Source organism: Pan paniscus, chromosome 18 (genome assembly GCF_029289425.2).
Source record: "Pan paniscus chromosome 18, NHGRI_mPanPan1-v2.0_pri, whole genome shotgun sequence".
Taxonomy (NCBI): domain Eukaryota; kingdom Metazoa; phylum Chordata; class Mammalia; order Primates; family Hominidae; genus Pan; species Pan paniscus.
The window spans coordinates 32,636,805-32,656,080 of NC_073267.2; the positions used below are offsets into that span (position 1 = coordinate 32,636,805).

General features: G+C 47.8%; 1 protein-coding gene across 1 annotated transcript; it reads left to right on the forward strand.

Annotated features, from left to right (window-relative positions):
• Positions 1-953: 953 nt before the first annotated feature.
• Positions 954-15,470, forward strand: LOC100973662 (putative protein SNX29P2). Its single transcript, XM_063597560.1, has 5 exons — positions 954-1,092; positions 4,392-4,462; positions 6,371-6,616; positions 9,780-10,155; positions 14,625-15,470. The coding sequence occupies exons 1-5, from the start codon at positions 1,064-1,066 to the stop codon at positions 14,707-14,709; spliced, it is 807 nt and encodes a 268-aa protein (XP_063453630.1). The 5' UTR covers positions 954-1,063; the 3' UTR covers positions 14,710-15,470.
• Positions 15,471-19,276: the final 3,806 nt, after the last annotated feature.

The window sequence follows — 19,276 nt, forward strand, 5'->3', positions numbered from 1 at the left end:
ATTTTTATTTTTGATATACTCTTCTGTATCTACCACCTTTTTTTCTTATTTCATTATTGTTTTTGAGGCTGAGTCTTGTTCTGTCACCAGGCCAGAGTGCAGTGGTGCAATCTCAGCTCACTGCAACCTCCGTCTCCTGGTTTTAAGTGATTCTCCTGCCTCAGCCAGCCCGGTAGGTGGGATTACAGGTGTGCGCCACCATGCCCAGCTAATTTTTGCATTTTTAGTAGAGATGGGGTTTTACTGTGTTGGCCAGGCTGGTCTTGAACTCCTAGCCTCAAGTGATCCACCACATCAGCCTCCCAAGTGCTGCGATTACAGGCATGAGCCACCGTTCCCAGCCTCAATTTTTATTTTAGATTCAGGGGGTACATGTGCAGGTTTGTTACCTGGGTACATTGTGTGATGCCGAGGTTCAGGGCACGATTGAACCCATCTCCCAGGTAGTGAACATAGTACCTGGTAGGTAGTTTTTCAGTCCGTGCTCTCCTCCCTCTCTACTCTCTCTAGCAGTCCCCAGTGTCTGTTGTTGGCCATCTTTATGTCTGTGTGTACACAGTGTTGAGCTTCCATTTATAAGTGAGACTATCCACTATTTCGTTTTCTATTTCTGTGTAATTCGCTTAGGATAATGGCCTCCAGTCATCCATGTTGCTGCATAGGATACAATTTTGTTCTTTTTCATGGCTGCATAGTATTCCTTTGTGTAAAGGTACCACATTTTGTTTATCTAGTCCACTATTGATGAGTATCTGGGTTGATACCATGTCTTTGGTGTTATCTCCTACCTTTTCCATGCTAAGGGGATACTCTGTTACAATCTCCAACATCACCTAGAGGCTTTGTGTGTTCCTCTCCCAGTGCTGAGTGCCCCAGGCCGAGTGCCGGGCGCCTGTGCCCTCTCTCCATAGAGCCCGTGTTCTGGTACTACGTGAAGGAGGTCCTCAACAAGCACGAGCTGCAGCGCTTCTACTCCCTGCGCCACATCGCCTCAGACGTGGGCCGGGGCCGCACCTGGCTGCGCTGTGCCCTCAACGAACACTCCCTGGAGCGCTACCTGCACATGCTCCTGGCCGACCGCTGCAGGCTCAGGTACATGGCCGGGATGGGACCTGGAATGGGATGGAGCAAGGGGTGAAGATCTTGGAGTCTGTAGTCAGACCACCTGGATTTTCATCCTAGTTCCCCGATCTGGGGCAAGTGGGCCTCCCTCTGACAGCTCCGGAGTGTTCTGCTGAGCTGTGGAGAAACTTGGGGGAGAATCATTGAGAGACTGCCTGTAACGGGCTCGGCATGGCACTTGCATACAGCCAGCTTGGATGTGGAGAGAGCTGTTGTCCTAGGACATAGCTTCCTCTTCACTTTCTGGATTTTTTTTTTTTTTTTTTTTAAAGACAGGGTCTTGCTTTGTTTCCCAAGTTGGAGTGCAGTGGCATGAACACGGGTCATTGTAGCCTGGACCTCCCTGGCTCAAGCAATCCTCCCACCTCAGCCTCCTGAGCAGCTAGGACCCTAAGTGTATGCCACCCTGCCTGGCTAATTTAAAAAAAATTTTTGTAGCGATGGGGTCTCAGTGTGTTGCCCAGGCTGGTCTCGAACTCCTAGGTTCAAGTAATCTTCCCGCCTCAGCCTCCCAAAGTGCTGGGATTACAGGTATGAGCTACCATGCCAGGTGCAGAATTTTAATTTGGGATTCTTGCATTCATTCAATCCCAAACTGAAAAAAACATGGAAATTTTACATTGGGGAAGGAAGTCATTTTTGTTTGTTTGTTTGTTTTTGAGATGGAGCCTCACTCTGTTGCCCAGGCTGGAGTGCACTGCTGCTATCTGGGCTCACTGCAAACTCCATCTCCCCAGTTCGAGTGATTCTCCTGCCTCAGCCTCCTGAGTAGCTGGGATTACAGGCGTGTACCACCAGCTGATTTTTTGTATTTTTAGTGCGTACGGGGTTTAGTCATGTTGGCCAGGCTGGTCTCGAACTCCAGACCTCAGGTGATCCACCCGCCTAGGCCTCCCAAAGTGCTGGGGTTACAGGCGTGAGCTACTGTGCCTGGCCGTGGCCATTACTTTTGCTCTGAGAATGGTGGACTAGACAAGTTGTTTTGTGTCCTTGAGTGATACGGAGCGACCCTGATGAATCCTGTTCTGGTTCCTTAAGTAACTTCCTGATCAGCACCGCCCAGATCTTCAACAGTGAAATTTCACTGAATTCAATAAGTGGGCAGTTTGTGAGTAGTGTGGCGTGTTCCCTTGATTTTATATCTTGCCCTGTGTTCCCTAGTTTAGGTCTCCTCTTCTGCTTTATCTACTGCTGTGGTCACCTCTCTACTGGTAATGTCTCAGATCTTCTGGGATTGTGCACTGGGGCTCTTAAAAATACCCTTAAAGTTCTCTGTTGCCTGTGGCTCCTTGTTCAATTGTATGGCAAGACTCTATGTGTCCAAAATGGGAGGGCTTGGGAGCCAGGAGGACTGACACTGACGACACCTGTGTACTGCTCACGGTCGGAGTTCGGAGGCTGAGAATGTCTGGACCTCTAGGGCATTAACCAGCTTTAGTTAAGGAAAACACACTCCTGTTTCTTTCTTTCCTTTTTTTGGAGAAGAAGTCTCACTTTTTTGCCTAGACTGGAGTGTAGTGGTGCAATCTTGGCTCACTGTAACCTCTGCCTCCTGGGTTCAAGCGATTCTCCTTGCCTCAGCCTCCCAAGTAGCTGGGTCTACCAGTGCCCGCCACCATGCCTGGTTAATTTTTGGTATTTTTAGTAGAGACGGGGTTTCACCGTGTTAGCCAGGATGGTCTCAATCTCCTGACCTCGTGATCCTCCCACCTCGGCCTCCCAAAGTGCTGGGATTACAGGTGTGAGCTACTGTGTCTGACCTACTCCTTTTTTTTGAAGTGAATTTCTGTGAAGCTCCTTCCAGCATATCATTTACGCGTAGTTCAGAGTTACATACTCAGTCTCAAAGTTGAAGTGACCAACAAGGAGAAGTCAGTCCAGCAGGTAAGAATCACAGTTGACTTTACCTGGATCACCAGCCACTTCCCCAGCTGGATGTTGGGAAAACACATTCATTTAGATGCGTGAAAACGGGCTCAGATTTTTAAAGGATTATGATTTTAGGAATCAGGTGCAGTCAGAATGTCAGCTTGAGCATGTGGTTTGTACGTCTACTAACATTTTCTGGGAAAGTATATTGGAAATTCTCCTCTTCTTTCTTTCTGTTAGTTGTATTCAGTCACTTCAGTGGCTAATTTTTCCAGTCTCTCAGTCAACTACAGGTCATGTATCCCTGACTTTGCTTTAGTGAAATTGACTTTTTCCTTGATTAATGTAGAATTCAATGACCTGGCGGGGAAGTTATGGCATTGGGGATTTTTGGTTTCCATTGCTTAACATGAAGTCAGAGAGAGCTTGGAAGCTGGACTCGGGAGACCTGCTTTTAAGCCCTGGCTGGACCATTTATTGGCTAGATGACCTTGGACAGGCCCTGTGGGCTTCCTTGACACCCCTACCCCAACTGCCATCTAGATTTGTGGGGCATTTTTAGCCTCCTAGCCTTTTCCAAGGATAATGTGGGCTTTCAGGCCTGTAACCTAGGCAGGCATTATATTATTATTATTATTATTATTATTATTATTATTATTATTATTTTGAGGTGGAGTCTCGCTCTTTCGCCCAAGCTGGAGTACAGTGGCGTGATCTCTGCTTACCAAGCCTCTGGGTTCAAGCGACTCTCCTGCCTCAGCCTCCCGAGTAGCTGGGATTACAAGCACCTGCCACCATGCCCAGCTAATTTTTTATATTTTTAGTAGAGATGGGGTTTCACTGTGTTGGCCAGACTGGTCTTGAACTCCTGACCTCTAGTGATCCTCCCACCCTGGCCTCCCAAAGTGCTGGGATTACAGGTGTGAGCCACCATGCCTGGCCAAGGCAGGCATTATATTAAATGCCCTGGTTGATGAAGCCATAGAGGCTCTGTAATTTCTGTCTGAAATGATCTCTTCTTGTATTAGGCAAATCAGGCGAGCCCTGTTGGCAGGCTTGGATTTCCTGTCTGTCTCTTGGGGACATTGCTTGAGTGGAAGTCACCCACCTGACTGCTCCGTTCTACTTTGCTGCTTTATAAATATATTTACATATCATGTCTATTTTAGTACTCTAAAGCTGAGGGTCGGGGGGGACCAGCGAAGAAGTTGTAGGATGTATGTGTTCAATCTTCTGTTTGTAACCAGAAGCTTTAAACCAGCAGAGACCTCAGACAAATCATATCCCTCCTGGGGTGACCAGGTGCAGATCTTCCAGGGAGCCGTCTAATGGAATTTCCTGGTTAATGGACACAGAGAACCACTGCTAAGAACGATTTCCTTTTCTCTTTCAATCTGCAGTACTTTTTATGAAGACTGGTCTTTTGTGATGGATGAAGAGAGGTCCAGTATGCTTCCTACCACGGCAGCAGGTAAGCCTGGCCCAGACCAGGGCGCCAGGCCTTGTGACACATGGCAGAGGGGCTGCCTTGGGGCAATTCCACAGCGCCATGGAATGTTGTGATTCTTCTGTCCCTCAACAACTCAATGAGTCACTTGCTGCTGTCCTTCTTTTACTAGCACTGAATGTTGGTTTTTAAATTTTTATTTCTTTAAAGAGAGAGCCTCACTGTCACCCAGGCTGGAGTGCAGTGATGCAACCTCAGCTCACTGCAACCTCCGCCTCCTGGGTTCAAGTCATTTTCCTATCTCAACCTTCCGAGAAGCTGGGATTACAGGCGCCTGCCACCACGCCCAGCTAATTTTTGTATTTTAATAGAGATAGAGTTTCACTATGTTGGTCAAGCTGGTCTCAAACTCTTGGGCTCAAGTGATCCACCCGCCTTGGCCTTCCAAAGCGTTGGGATTGCAGGTGTGAGCCACCATGCCCAACCACAGTGTTGGGTCCATTTATCTAGAATGTGAGACCCTGGCAGAGAAAGTGAAGATTTGAAGGTTTTTAGCTGGGCTTTGGAGATGTAATATGCATTGCGGGGAATTGGAGGTGGGAGACCTACCTTTGAATCCTGGCTTTACTCCTTGCTACCTGGTGACCTGGGGCAGATGCCGTAAGCTTTGCTGCCTTTTCTTTCCTCTCTGTGAGGTGGGAATCATGCTGTCTCAGCAGTCATCTTCATGGGGCTGTGAGAGAATCATGTGAGATCAGGAGTCGCACACACGACGAATCAACATGGAGAGACCCTGGGTTGATGTTAGTCGGTGGACTGTTACATTGTTCACCCTTTGACTCAAAGGGTGAAAGGTGGAATCAGCTGGACTGAAGTGGGCAACTTGCTTCCTCTTTCCAAGTTCTTTGTTGCCTCCTTTTTGTTTTTCCTTGAAAATTTATACTAAACTCATATATCTGGGGTTATGTTAGTCCTGTCCATTGATGAGAAAAAGAATTTGACCATGATTTCCTTTGTAGATCATAAGATGCCCAGTGTAAGTTTCTGTCCACAGTAATGATGATGATGTTACCAGTGCACATTTGATGGTTTATGGAGCTGAGTGTTTTATGAGTGATTGCCTTTAATACTTACAATCCTGTGAGGAAGATAATATTGTCCCCATCTTACAGATAAGGCGACTGGAGTACAGGGAGATGATAAGTTGCTGGACCAAGGTCTTTTTTTTTTTTTTGAGACGGAGTTTCACTCTTGTTGCCCAGGCTGGAGTGCAATGGCATGATCTTGGCTCACCACAACCTCTGCCTCCTGGGTTCAAGTGATTCTCCTGCTGCAGTCTCCTGAGTAGCTGGGATTATAGGCATGCACCACCACACCTGGCTAATTTTGTAGTTTTAGTAGAGATGGGGTTTCTCCATGTTGGTCAGGCTGGTCTCGAACTCCCGACCTCAGGTGATCCGCCTGTCTCAGCCTCCCAAAGTGCTGGGATTACAGGTGTGAGCCACCATGCCCAGCCTGGATCAAGGTCTTGTAGCTAGTAGGTGGCAGTGCTGGGATTTACCCCCAGGCAGCCTGATCCCGGGACTTGTGCCTTTACCTCCTCCCAGTTGAATTCTTATTCATATTCATCTTCCTGGCTATTAGGGAGAGAATGTGGCATGACTCAACTCCCACGATAACGGATGTCTGCTGACCCCAGTTTCATGGGAGGTTTTTTTTTTTTTTTGAGGCCGAGTCTTGCTCTGTCACCCAGGCTGGAGTGCAGTGGCACGATCTCGGCTCCCTGCAACCTCTGTGTGGCAGGTATTTTTATACCTATTTAAGATCAGCGTGTCTCCTCTTCTGTAATCTGTTGTCTGCAGCTGTCTTCTCTTATTGGTGGTATGACTGCCCATCAGCAAGCACTCCAGACTTTTCCCTTTTTTTGGACAGGTCCGAACTCCATACTCTTTGCGATTAACATTGACAACAAGGATTTGAACGGGCAGAGTAAGTTTGCTCCCACCGTTTCAGACCTCTTAAAGGAGTCAACGCAGAATGTGACCTTGCTGAAGGAGTCCACGCAAGGAGTGAGCAGCCTGTTCAGGGAGATCACAGCCTCCTCTGCCATCTCCATCCTCATCAAACCTGAACAGGAGACCGACCCCTTGCCCGTCGTGTCCAGGAATGTCAGTGCTGGTGAGTGGGAACCGGTGCTCGAGGCGGAGCAGAGGGAATCAGAATGTGGCTGATGGGGTGGACATACCTCGTCATCTGAAAGTCATTCCAAGGGGAATGGAGTCCAGTGCACTTGCGTTTTCCATTTGTGTTTCTGTTTCTCATCCTCATTCACTCTGAAAGGGCTCTGATGGCCTTACCTAGATGTGAGAATTGCTGGGTGGAAAAATGAACAGCTCAACCATAGCGAATGGAAAGTGAGGGTGTGAGAGACACCGGGAGCCAGATGACGTTGATCCTCATTCATTCATTCCTTTATTTGTTCCTTCATCGTATTCTGTGTGTTAGGCGGTGAGCCGAATAGGAAAGACAGATTGCCAGCAGGTAGCCTGCAGTCTCCTTTGGGATGGGTGTGGGTGGGTAGTTCATGACAAAATATATAATTTATGATCCTTAGGATAAAAGGGATGAAAGCCAAGCATAGACTGCTATGGGGAACATCTGCCATTGGGCTTGCCTCTGATTGGGGATGGCATTTAAGGCCTCAGGAAAGAGAGGAGTTGTCAGGTTTGACTCTAGGCTCTGGGGAGGCAAAAGAGAGTTGATTCAGGCTGGGCATGGTGTCTCATGCCTGTAATCCTAGCACTTTGGGAGGCCGAGGCAGGAGGATCACTTGAGTTCAAGGGTTCTAGACCAGCCTGGGCAATGTAGTGAGACCCTGTCTCAATTTTTTAACTTTTTTTTTTTTTTTTTGAGACAGAGTCTCGCTCTATTGCCCGGGTTGGAGTGCAGTGGCATGATCTCAGCTCACTGCAACCTCCACCTCCTGGGTTCAAGCAATTCTCCTGCCTCAACCTCCCGAGTAGATGGGACTATAGGCATGTGCCAACATGCCTGGTTTCTTTTTGTATTTTTAGCAGAGACAGGGTTTCCCCATGTTGGCCAGGCTGGTCTTGAACTCCTGACCTCAGGTGATCTGCCTGCCCTGGCCTCTTAAAGTGCTAGGATTACAGGCGTGAGCCACTGTGTCCAGCCTGTTTTTTAAAAATTTTAATTAAAAAATTAAATATAAAAAAAGAAAGTTGATTCAGTTAAGATTAATTTGGTGAGAAATTTTCAATACCCTTTGATTCCTTTGGGACATTAAGATGTTACTACAGCAAAATTGGAAATTTTGTTGTAGTATGTATGTGTATATATGTAGAGACAGGGTCTTGCCATGTTGCCCAGGCTGGTCTTGAACTCCTGGCCTCAAGTGATCCTCCTGCCTTGGCCTCCCAAAGTGCTGGGATTACAGGTGTGAGCCACTGCATCTGGTTGAAATTGGAAATTTTGGGCTTAAGTACTTAGTATTCTCAAATCTCTTAAACAAGGCAGTAACTGTGGCCATCCCTTTGGAATTATTGATGGTGACCCTGCATGAACCTTGTAGGAGATAGGGCTGTTGACAGCTTTGTGTAACAGACACTGAAATTTCTACACCCACAGGAGTAGCAGTCCCACCCATTTTTGGAACTGCTTTTGAGGTGATCTCAGAGTTGTGCTATACCAGTGAGGCCTCACCACATCACACATTGGTTTAGACAGATTGGGTTTTTGGAATTGGCTCAAAGTGTCTTACATCCAAGTGTGATGATTAAAATAGGGGCACAAAGTGTCTTCTGTGAGAGCTGGTCACTAAGGCAAGCTTGATTTCTTTTTCAGTTAGCATTTGCTATATAAGAAGTGATTTAAAAATGTAGTGGCTTAAAACCACCGCAGTTCGTTACTTTTTTGTGTAGGTTGGCATGGTGGCTCTGCTGCTGGGCTCCTTCGGCTCACTCATGGGAGCTCGTGGTTAGATTGGAAGATCCAAGATGGCCCCATCCACATGTCTGGAATCCGTGCTGGGGCTGCTCAGATTCTACTCATGGACTCTCATCCTCCAGTCGGCTGAACTGGCTTCTTTATGTATGGGGTCAGGGCCACTGTCCAGGAGAGCAAAGGCAAAGCTGAGACCTTTTAACGCCTAGCTACTAGAACTCACACAGTGTTATTTCTGCCACTTTTTTTTTTTTTTTTTTTGAGACAGAGTCTTGCTCTGTCACCCAGACTGGAGTGCAATGGTGCAATCTCAGCTCACTGCAACCTCTGCCTCCCATGTTCAAGAAATTCTCCTGCCTCAGCCTCCCAAGTAGCTGGAATTACAGGCACCTGCCACCATGCCCAACTAATTTTTTTTTTTTTGTATTTTTAATAGAGACGGGGTTTCACCATGTTTGCCAGGCTGGTCTTGAACTCCTGACCTCAGGTGATCCACCCGCCTTGACCTCCCAAAGTGCTGGGATTATAGGCATGAGCCACCTCACCCGGCCCTTTCTGCCACATTCTTTTGGTAAAAGCAGGGCATGGTGGCTCATGCCTATAATCCCAGCAATTTAGGAGGCTGAGGTGGGAGTATTGCTTGAGGCCAGGAGTTTTGAGACTAGCCTGGGAAGCACAGCAAGACCTCATCTCTACAAATAATAATAAAATTAGCTGGGTGTTGTGGCATGCACCTGTAGTCCCAGCTACTCGGGAGGCTGAGGGCAGAGGATTGTTTGATCCCAGGAATTTGAGTTTACAGTGAGCTATGATTGCACCATTATACTCCAGCCTGGGCAATAGAGCGAGATGCCCCAACTCTTAAAAAAAAAAAAAAAAGGCAGAGCACTACGCCAGTCAGATTCAAGAGGGTGCAGAAATAGACATCACCTCTGGCTGGGAGGAGCCACAAAGACCCATTGCAATGGGGCATTGCACAGGAATGGCAGGAATTTGAGGCTGCTCAACACTTGACTACACCCCCCAGCTGGTTCTCCTGGTCTCATCTACCAGCTATGAGAATATTTTCCAAAGTGAAGCATTGAAGATCATTTTGGTAATGGTAGCATCCTTCACATCAAAATGACTGCTTAGAAGGAACAGTTTCAAGGTGTGCTCTGTAGTGTGTTTATTTAAATCAGTGGGAGAGGCCTGCATCCATTCTGCTCAATCTTCTGTACACAGATTTTCACTGAGGATTTTAAAAAGTCTGAATTCATGTTACAGTGTATTTCTCACTCGAATAGTATTTTCCACAAACTGGAAGTGAGTTGGTTTCATCATCCTTTTGTCTTGCCTACTTTTTCTTATACTGTATCTTTTTTTTTTTTTTTTTTGCCAGATGCCAAATGCAAAAAGGAGCGGAAGAAGAAAAAGAAAGTGACCAACATTATCTCATTTGATGATGAGGAAGATGAGCAGAACTCTGGGGACATGTTTAAAAAGACATCTGGGGCAGGGGAGAGCTCAGAGGACAACTCCGACCGCTCCTCTGTCAATATCATGTCCGCCTTTGAAAGCCCCTTCGGGCCAAACTCCAATGGAAGTCAGAGCAGCAACTCGTGGAAAATTGATTCCCTGTCTTTGAACAGGGAGTTTGGGTACCAGAAGCTTGATGTGAAAAGCATCGATGATGAAGATGTGGATGAAAACGAAGATGACGTGTATGGAAACTCATCAGGACGGAAGCACAGGGGCCACTCAGAGTCGCCCGAGAAGTAAGTTCCCCTCACGCTTCTTTGTGTGTGTGTGTGTGTGTGTGTGTGTGTGTGTGTGTAAGATGGAGTCTTACCGTCCCCCAGGCTGGAGTGCCGTGGCGTGATCTCAGCTCACTGCAACCTCCACCTCCTGGGTTCAAGCTATTCTCCTGCCTCAGCCTCCTGAGTAGCTGGGATTGCAGGCACCTGTCACCACACCCAGCTAATTTTTATATTTTTAGTAGAGATGGGGTTTCACCATATTGGCCAGGCTGGTCTCAAACTCCTGACCTCAAGTGATCCGCCTGCCTTGGCCTCCCAAAGTGCTAGGTTTACAGGCATGAGCCACCAAGCCCAGCCTCCCCTTGTGCTTTTAATGAGGGGGTTAAGTTCACCGTTTTCTCTTTCTATGGTATTGGGTGAAATAGGTCTGCAAGTTTTATATTTGCCTAGGGTATCATTCATTCTTCAGGTGTTGATTTAGGAGTGTTATTTGGAAGGAGTGTTATTTGCTCTTCCCTTGAGAACTGAAAGAGGGGAAGAGAGTACATTTGAGGGCACTTAATACAAAGTTAATGTCAGAATGTGTGCCTTGAAATTCTTGCTTTATACATACATCTGTCATTTTCATTTCACAGGGTTCACAGGGTTTCATAGTCTGATGAGACTGTGCCTGTTATTGTTTTTTATTTTTACTCTGGATTTTCCTTGCATCTGACTTGCCACTAGCACAGGAAGCTCAGGACGAAGGCAGCATTAGGAGAATAGTTGTGGTAGGGTGACTTCTGTGTTTATCTGCAGGGGTGTGAATAGCTGTAATATCCACTGCACCTGCTGCCTTAACAGTGGAGTTGGCCGGGCGCAGTGGCTCACACCTGTAATCCCAGCACTTTGGAACACCAAGTTGGGTGGGTCACCTGAGGTCAGGAGTTCGAGACCAGCCTGACCAACATGGTGAAACCCCTTCTCTACTAAAAAAATACAAAATTAGCCAGGCATGGTGGTGCATGCCTGTAACTCCAGATACTTGGGATGCTGAGGCAGGAGAATCGCTTGAATATGGGAGGCGGAGCCAAGATGACACCATTGCACTCCAGCCTGGGCAGCAAGAGAGAAGGTCCTTCTCAAAAAAAAAAAAAAATTCCCAAAATACCCCAAATAAGCTAGTTACCTCTTAGGCTTTGTGGTGTGCAGTGCCCTCCTAATCATGACTACTGCAAAATCCAGCCCATTAAAGTGTAAAATGAGGCCAGGTGCAGTGGTTCATGCCTGTAATACCAGCACCTTGGGAGGCTGAGTTGGGAGGATTGCTTAAGGCCAGGAGTTTGATACCAGCCTGGGCAACACAGCAAGACTCCGTATCTACAAAAAAATAAAAAGTGTAAAATGAATATACAGAAATGTATCTTTCTATCTGACCTAAATCTTACGGATCGTACCATTGCACTCCAGCCTGGACAACAAGAGTAAAACTCCGTCTCAAAAATAAAAAATAAAAAAAACATTAAACTTCAAGTCCGGGTGCAGTGGCTCACACCCGTAATCCCAGCACTTCGGGAAGCTGAGGGGGGTAGATCACTTGAGGTCAGGAGTTTGAGACCAGCCTGGCCAACATGGTGAAACCCCGTCTCTACTAAAACTACAAAATTAGCCGGGCATAGTGGCAGGCACCTGTAATCCCAGCTACTGGGGAGGCTGAAGCAGGAGAATCACTTGAACTCAGGAGGTGGAGGTTGCAGTGAGCCGAGATCACACCATTGCATTCCAGCCTGGGTGATAGAGCAAAGCTCCATCTCAAAAAATTAAAATAAATAAAATAAAATAATAAAATAAAATAAATTAAACTTCAGAAGGAAGAGAGTTGTAGCCTTGATTCCTTTTTTCCCAAGACACTCCTTGAGGCCTATGCAAATTTTCCCAACTCCTCAGCAGTCACAGCTAAGTGGGCCAAAGCAAGGGCTAGTGGAAGGAGTGATCACAGAACCCATGACACCCTTCACACAGAGCCATAGATGACTACTCAACTTACGGTCACATCACCATGGGAGAGTCACCAAACAGCATCTCTCTCTCTGAAATGTCAACATCTATACACCCATCTAGTGTCTGGTTTAGGGTGGAAATGTGGGTGTAAGAAAAGTAATTTAGAGGTAATTACTGGCAGCTGAGGGGAGGAGACTGTTCCTCACCCAGCCTTGGGTTAGTGGAGCTTTGGTGCAATGGACGAAAACAGAGGTTTTGATTTGGAGGCGAAGAAAGGGGACAATGGCTCCAGAGGCCAAGAGCAGAGAAGGACAGCCAGGAAGTGGGCTGAGCATGGTGGACTCAGGAGATGGGGAGCCCCATCTTGGGATGCCTCAGAGACATTGTGGAGGGGGCCTGGTTTTCCTTTTTGAACATTTTTATTGTTATTATTAATTTATTTATTTATTTATTTTTTATTTTTATTTTTATTTTTTGAGATGGATTCTCACTCTGTCATCCAGGCTGGAGTGCAGTGGCATGATCTTGGCTCACTGCAACCTCCGACTCCCACGTTCAAGCAATTCTTCTGCCTCAGCCTCCCGAGTAGCTGGGACTACAGGTGCACGTCACCACACCCAGCTAATTTTTGTATTTTTAGTAGAGACGGGGTTTCACCATATTGGCCAGGCTGGTCTTGAACTCCTGACGTCGTGATCCACCTGCCTCGGCCTCTCAAAGTGCTGGGATTACAGGCATGAACTAGCGCACCCGGCCCTTTTCTTTTTTTCTTTGAGACAGATTTTCACTCTTGTTGCCCAGGTTGGAGTGCAATGGCACAATCTCAGCTCACCGCAACCTCCACCTCTTGGGTTCAAGCGATTCTCCTGCCTCAGCCTCTTGAGTAGCTGGAATTACAGGCATGTGCCACCATGCCCGGCTAATTTTGTATTTTTGTAGTAGAGATGGGTTTCTCCATGTTTGTCAGGCTGGTCTCGAACTCCTGACCTCAGGTGATCTGCCCGCCTCAGCCTCCCAAAGTGCTTGGATTACAGGGGTGAGCCACCGTGCCTGGCCTACAAACTGTTCTATCAGCAAGGTCTTTATGACCTGTATCTTGTGCCAACCTCCTGTCTCATCCTGTGATTTAGAATGCCTTAACCTCCTGGGAATGCAGCCAAGCAGGTCTTAGCCTTATTTTACCCAGCCCCTATTCAAGATAGAGTCGCTCAGGTTCAAATGCCTCTGACACTCCTGCCTCAGCCTTTCAGACAGCTGGGACTATAGGCACACACCACCAGGCCTGGCTAATGTCTTCATTTCTATTTTGTAGGGACAGGGTCTTGCTATGTTGCCCAGACTAGTCTCAAACTCCTGGCCTCAAGCCATCCTCCCACTACAGCCTTGTAGAGTGCTGGGATTACAGGCATGAGCCACCACGCCAGGCCTTGGTTTTTCTTAGTATGTGGGCTAAAGTCATTCAATGTTGATGTTAAAGGAAAATGGGGCCGGGCACCGTGGCTCACACCTATAATCCTAGCACTTTGGGAGGCCCAGGGGGGCGGATCACCTGAGGTCAGGAATTCAAGACCAGCCTGGCCAACATGTCAAAACCCCATCTCTGCTAAAAATACAAAAATTAGCTGAACACGTTGGCTCATGCCTGTCATCCTAGCACTTTGGGAGGCCGAGCTGGGTGGATCACTTGAGGTCAGGGGTTTGAGACCAGCCTGGCTAACATGTACTAAAACTACAAACATTAGCCGGGCACAGTGGTGGCTGCCTGTAATCCCAGCTACTCAGGAGGCTGAGACAGGAAAATCGCTTGAACCCGGGAGGCGGAGGTTGTAGTGAGCCAAGATCGCACCACTGCATTCCAGCCTGGGCGACAATATAATAATAATTATTATTTTTTTTTGACAGAGACAAAAAATAATAATGATACTTTTTTTTAAAAAAGGAAAATGGGAGGTGATTGTAGAAGGTAGAGGATTTGGAGTGATAGTTCATTACAATTGTAATAAGGACCACAAGATGCTAAGAGTAATGAGATGTAGCAGACGTCTGCTATTTTTGCCTGTTCAGCATCCACTCGTTCTGCTTTGTGTGATAGCACCCCAAGCTTCCTTTGAACCAGTCCTTCCTTCAGCGGAGGCCGACCCCACCCCTTCGCTCTGTGGGGTGGCCACATGACCCAGGTCTAGCCAATCAGCACATTCCATCCCGGAGCAGCAGCTGTGTGCCCCTAGCCCAAGCTAGGCTGCTCCTGGCCTTGTGTACCTATTAGGGGAAAATGTGTTCTCTTTTCACTGGAGTTGCTAAGCACGTGGGATGTAAGCCTGGACTTGCTGGTGGCTGCCTTTGCCACCGCTTAGGGAGATTCTGGCCAGGCATGAAGCCGGCACAGAGTAAATGAAGCAGGGCCAGGAGATGAGGAGAGATGGATTCTGATTGCGTTATATGAGTACTAGGATCTGTGTCTGAAATCCAAATGGCTTTTTCTTTTCTTTTCTTTTCTTTCTTTTTCGAAACGGAGCACACTCTGTCACCCAGGCTGGAGTGCAATGGCACGATCTCAGCTCACTACAACCTCTGCCTCCCGGGTTCAAGTGATTCTACTGCCTCAGCCTCCCGTGTAGCTGGGATTACAGGCGCGCACCAACACACCCGACTAATTTTTGTATTTTTAGTAAAGACAGGGTTTCACCATGTTGGCCAGGCTGGTCTTGCACTCCTGACCTCACGTGATCTGCCCCACCTTGGCCTCCCAAAGTGCTGGGATTACAGGTGTGAACCACTGCGCCCAGCCCCAAGTGGCTTTTTCAATTACATGAGCCAACATATTCTCACAAGTCCATTCGAGTTTGGTGTCTGTTACTTGCAAATAAGGGAGTTCTGATTGGTTCCCAGTGAAACCTCATCTGTAAGACCTCTGAGCCACCAGTATCCACGGGGCTTGTCCTATAACAGCTCCTGTGCAATCCAGTAGCCTTGAACACTGGAAGCCACCGAGCCCTTCTGTGACTAGATGCACACCTCTGAGGCTAAGATTACTGGTGTAATCATTCGGGCCAGTTTGGTCTCAGTGACTGAAAAACTCAACCCAAACTTGTTCATTTGGAAAGGAAAAGTCGGCCAGGCACAGTGGCTCATGCCTGTAGTTCCAGCACTTTGGGAGGCTGAGGTGGACAGATCGCTTGAGCCCAGGAGTTCAAGACCAACCTGGGCAACATAGCAAAACCCTGCCTCTCCAAAAAAAAAAAAAAATTCTTTTTTTTTCGAGACAGAGTCTCGCACTATCGCCCAGGCTGGAGTGCAGTGGTGCAATCTTGGCTCACTGCAATCTCCGCCTCCCGGGCTCAAGCGATTCTCCTGCCTCAGCCTCCCGAGTAGCTGGACTACAGGCGTGCACCACCAGGGCCAGCCAATTTTTGTATTTTTAGTAGAGACAGGGTTTCACAATGTTGGCCAGGATGGTCTCGATTTCTTGACCTCCTGATCTGCCTGCCTCGGCTTCCCAAAGTGCCGGGATTACAGGCGTGAGCCACCGGTGCCTGGCCTCTACAAAAAATATTTTAAATTAGCAGGCATGATGGTGCATGCCTGTAGTCCCAAATGGGCAAAGTTGTTCTCTGATTGGCTGAGGTCTTTGTCACCTGCTCCACCCCTGAGCTGGAGCACCACCCAAAGTAATTGACTGAAAGGGGGTGTTCTCCAGTGGGAAATTAGGTAAGGTTTACATTATTTGGCCCTAACTCTTCACCCTTCCCCCTACCCATGCCCTTGGCCATGTAATTTTGCAGTGCCCTCCTGTCACAGGCAGGATGACCTGATGCCTCTTTTTTCTTTTTTGAGATGGAGTCTCACTGTGTCGCCCAGGCTGGAGTGCAATGGTGCAATCTCAGCTCTCTGCAACCTCCACTTCCTGGGTTCAAGAGATTCTCCTGCCTCAGCCTCCCAAGTAGCTGGGATTACAGGCGCCTGCCACCACACCCAGCTAATTTTTGCATTTTTAGTAGAGAAAGGGTTTCGCCATGTTGGCCAGGCTGGTCTTGAACTCCTGACTTCAGGTGATCCTCCTCGCCTGCCTTGCCTCCCAAAGTGCTGGGATTACAGGCATGAGCCACCACGCCCGGCCCTGCCTCTTGAGCTGGGGAGTTCAAGACCAGCTTGGGCAACATAATGAGATTTCAGCTCTATTAAAAATAATAATAATTAAAAAAAAAAAGAATGGCCCTACCTTTCACTGGCAGGGAAGGGTGGAGGGCCCTCCTGTCATCTCCAAATCATAGTACTGTCCCCACCAGCCATAGCTGATCATTTTAGGAGTGGTTCCAAGGAGTCCCAAGCTGGGCCCATTACAGCCTCTCCTGGAGGGTTACAATTGGATGAGAAGCCAATCAATATCCTCTATAATTAAAAATATAAGAACTTAGGAGTCGTGGGGCAGCTGTGTTTAGTTGAAAGCCTAGAGAAGCAGAGAGAGTCCATGTGTTTGTTACTTACGGTAATGCTGGCTGCTGGAACAGATAAGCCCCGAAATCTCTGTGGCTTAACATCACAGAAGTTTATTACCTGCTCAGATAACAGTCTAAGGCAGATGTGCCACATGGCAATTCAGGGACCTCTACCTTGTGGTTCTGCTGTCTCTCGGGTCCTCGGCTGGTAGATAGCAAACAATGCAGACAGGAGAAGACAGATCCATGATCTTAACCATCTCAGCCCCAGACAGGGGACCGCGTCGTTTCCACCCACCTTCCATCAGCAAGAACCAGTCACATGAGCACATCTAACAGCAATGAAGGCTGGGAAATACGTGCCCAGGAAGGGAGGAATCAGTTTCTTTGCAGAGGAGAGAGGGAACAGAAGAGAGGGAAAGGGGGAAAATAGAGAGAGGGAGGGAGAGAAAGAGAGAAGAACTAATGAGCACAGAACTAAGAAAGCCCAGGCACAGTGGCTCACATCAGTAATTCTAGGGCCTTGGGAGGCAAGACAAGAGAATCACTTGAGGCCATGAGTTCAAGGGCAGCCTAGGCAACATAGTGGGACCCTATCTCCACAAAAATAATAATATTATTATTATTAAATAAAATAAAAGGAAGAGACAGCCATGAAGACAACTAGCTGAGGCCAGGTACAGTGGCTCATGCCTATAATCCCAACACTTTGGGAGGTTGAGGTGGACAGATTGCTTGAGGTCAGAAGTTCCAGACCAGACTGACCAACATAGCAAAACCCCATCTCTACTAAAAATACAAAAATTAGCTGGGCATGGTGGCAGGCACCTGTAGTCCTAGCTACTCGGGAGGCTGAGGCAGGAGAATCACCTGAACCAGGGAGGTGGAGGATGCAGTGAGCTGAGATCATGCCACTGCACTCCAGCCTGGGTGACAGAGCGAGACCCTGTCTCGAAAAAAAAAAAAAATCACCTGGCTTGTTAAAACAGATTCCTCGACCCCACCCCAGAATTTGATTCAGGTTGTGAGTGAGGTCTGTGAGGTTGCATTTCTAGCAAATTCCCAGGTGATGCTCATGCCGCTGGTCCCAAACCACACTGTGAAGTGCCAGTTCCAGACTAGGAGACTCCAAAGAGACACTGGAGCCAACCACAATGTGCAAACCTGATTGGGTCCTGATTTGGAAATTAAACATCTTTAAAATGCATTCAGGGAATAATTGGGTTCATTTGAACGTGGACTCAATATTAGAAAATTTCTATTGATTTTCTTGGGTAGGGTGGTGACATGTGGCTGGCTATAAGGGAAGATGTCTTTATTTTTAGGAGATTCACATTGAAGTCATTATAGGGGTCAAGTGACATGATATCTACAGCTTTTATTTCATTTATTTATTATTATTATTATTTTAGAGACAGGGTCTTGCTCTGTCACCCAGGCTGGAGTGCAGTGGCATGATCGTAGCTCACTGCAGCCTCAAACTCCTGAGATCAAGCGATCCTCCTGCCTCAGCCTCTCCAATAGCTGGGACTACAGGCCCACACCACCATGCCTGGCTTACAACTAACTTTTAAATGTTGGCCAGGCGCAGTGGCTCACGCCTGAAATCCAACCACTTTGGGAGGCCGAGGCAGGCGGATCACTTGAGGTCAGGAGTTCAAGACCAGCCTCGCCAACATGATGAAACCTCATCTCTACAAAAAATACAAAAAATTAGCTGGGCATGGTGGCAGGTGCCTATAATTCCAGCTACTCAAGAGGCTGAGGCAGGAGGATCGCTTGAGCCCAGGAGTTCAAGGCTGCCGTGAGCTATGATTGTGCCTCTGCAGTCCAGCCTGGGTGACAGAGAAAGACCCTGTCCCTTAAAAAAAAAGAAAACTTAGATAAGACGATGCTGTGCCTCCCTGGGGGTCTTCAGTCACCCATGGTCCTGGCAAGAGGAGGGCCAGGAGAGAGCTTCACCCACCTGCTGTCCTGCCCATGTGACATCCGCAGGTGCTGCCATGGCCACGACTGTTGTTACTACACTCGAGCTGAGGAGGCCGGCTGCAGCCCCAAGACAGAGCGCTACTCCTGGCAGTGCGTCAATCAGAGCGTCCTGTGCGGTGAGTCCCCAGCAGCACCATGCCACCCACCCCGAGTATCCCCTGGGCACCCTGGCATAGCCAGATGACTTCCGTGCCCCTGTTGCAATAACCACTGCTTCCAAGTCTCTATAGAACACCCCTTGGGTATATCTAATGTAAGTGATATTTATTTTATTTATTTTTTGAGTCAGAGTCTCGCTCTGTCACCCAGGCTAGAGTGTGCTGATGTGATCTTGGCTCACTACAACCTCTGCCTCCTGGGTTCAAGCGATTCTCATGCCTCAGCCTCCCAAGTGGCTAGGACTACAGGCCTGCACCATCACGCCCAGCTAATTTTTGTATTTTTTTCAGTAGAGGTGGGGTTTCACCAAGTTGGCCGGGCTGGTCTCAAACTCCCCACCTCAAGTGCTCTGCCCGCCTCGGCCTCCCAAAGTGCTGGGATTACAGGCATGAGCCGTGGTGTCTGGCCCTAATGTGAGTGATCTTTAACACTGAGCACTTGAAAAAGAAAACCCCGAAGAAACCTAATTATTTGATGTCTGGACGACAAGGAAGAAGATAGAAATGGCATCAGATAATAAACAGTGTAAATGTTTATCAGAAAGGGGCTGGTGGTCGGGACAAGTAGGAGGATCG

What these genes read in the sequence shown, in the direction of transcription:
- LOC100973662 (XM_063597560.1), top strand. Translation starts at nt 1,064, where the DNA reads ATGCTCCTGGCCGACCGCTGCAGGCTCAG. An exon ending in GCCGACCGCTGCAGGCTCAG is followed by an intron (nt 1,093 to 4,391) that starts GTACATGGCCGG and finishes TTCAATCTGCAG; the next exon opens with TACTTTTTATGAAGACTGGT. An exon ending in CACTCAGAGTCGCCCGAGAA is followed by an intron (nt 10,156 to 14,624) that starts GTAAGTTCCCCT and finishes CTTTCTTTTTCG; the next exon opens with AAACGGAGCACACTCTGTCA.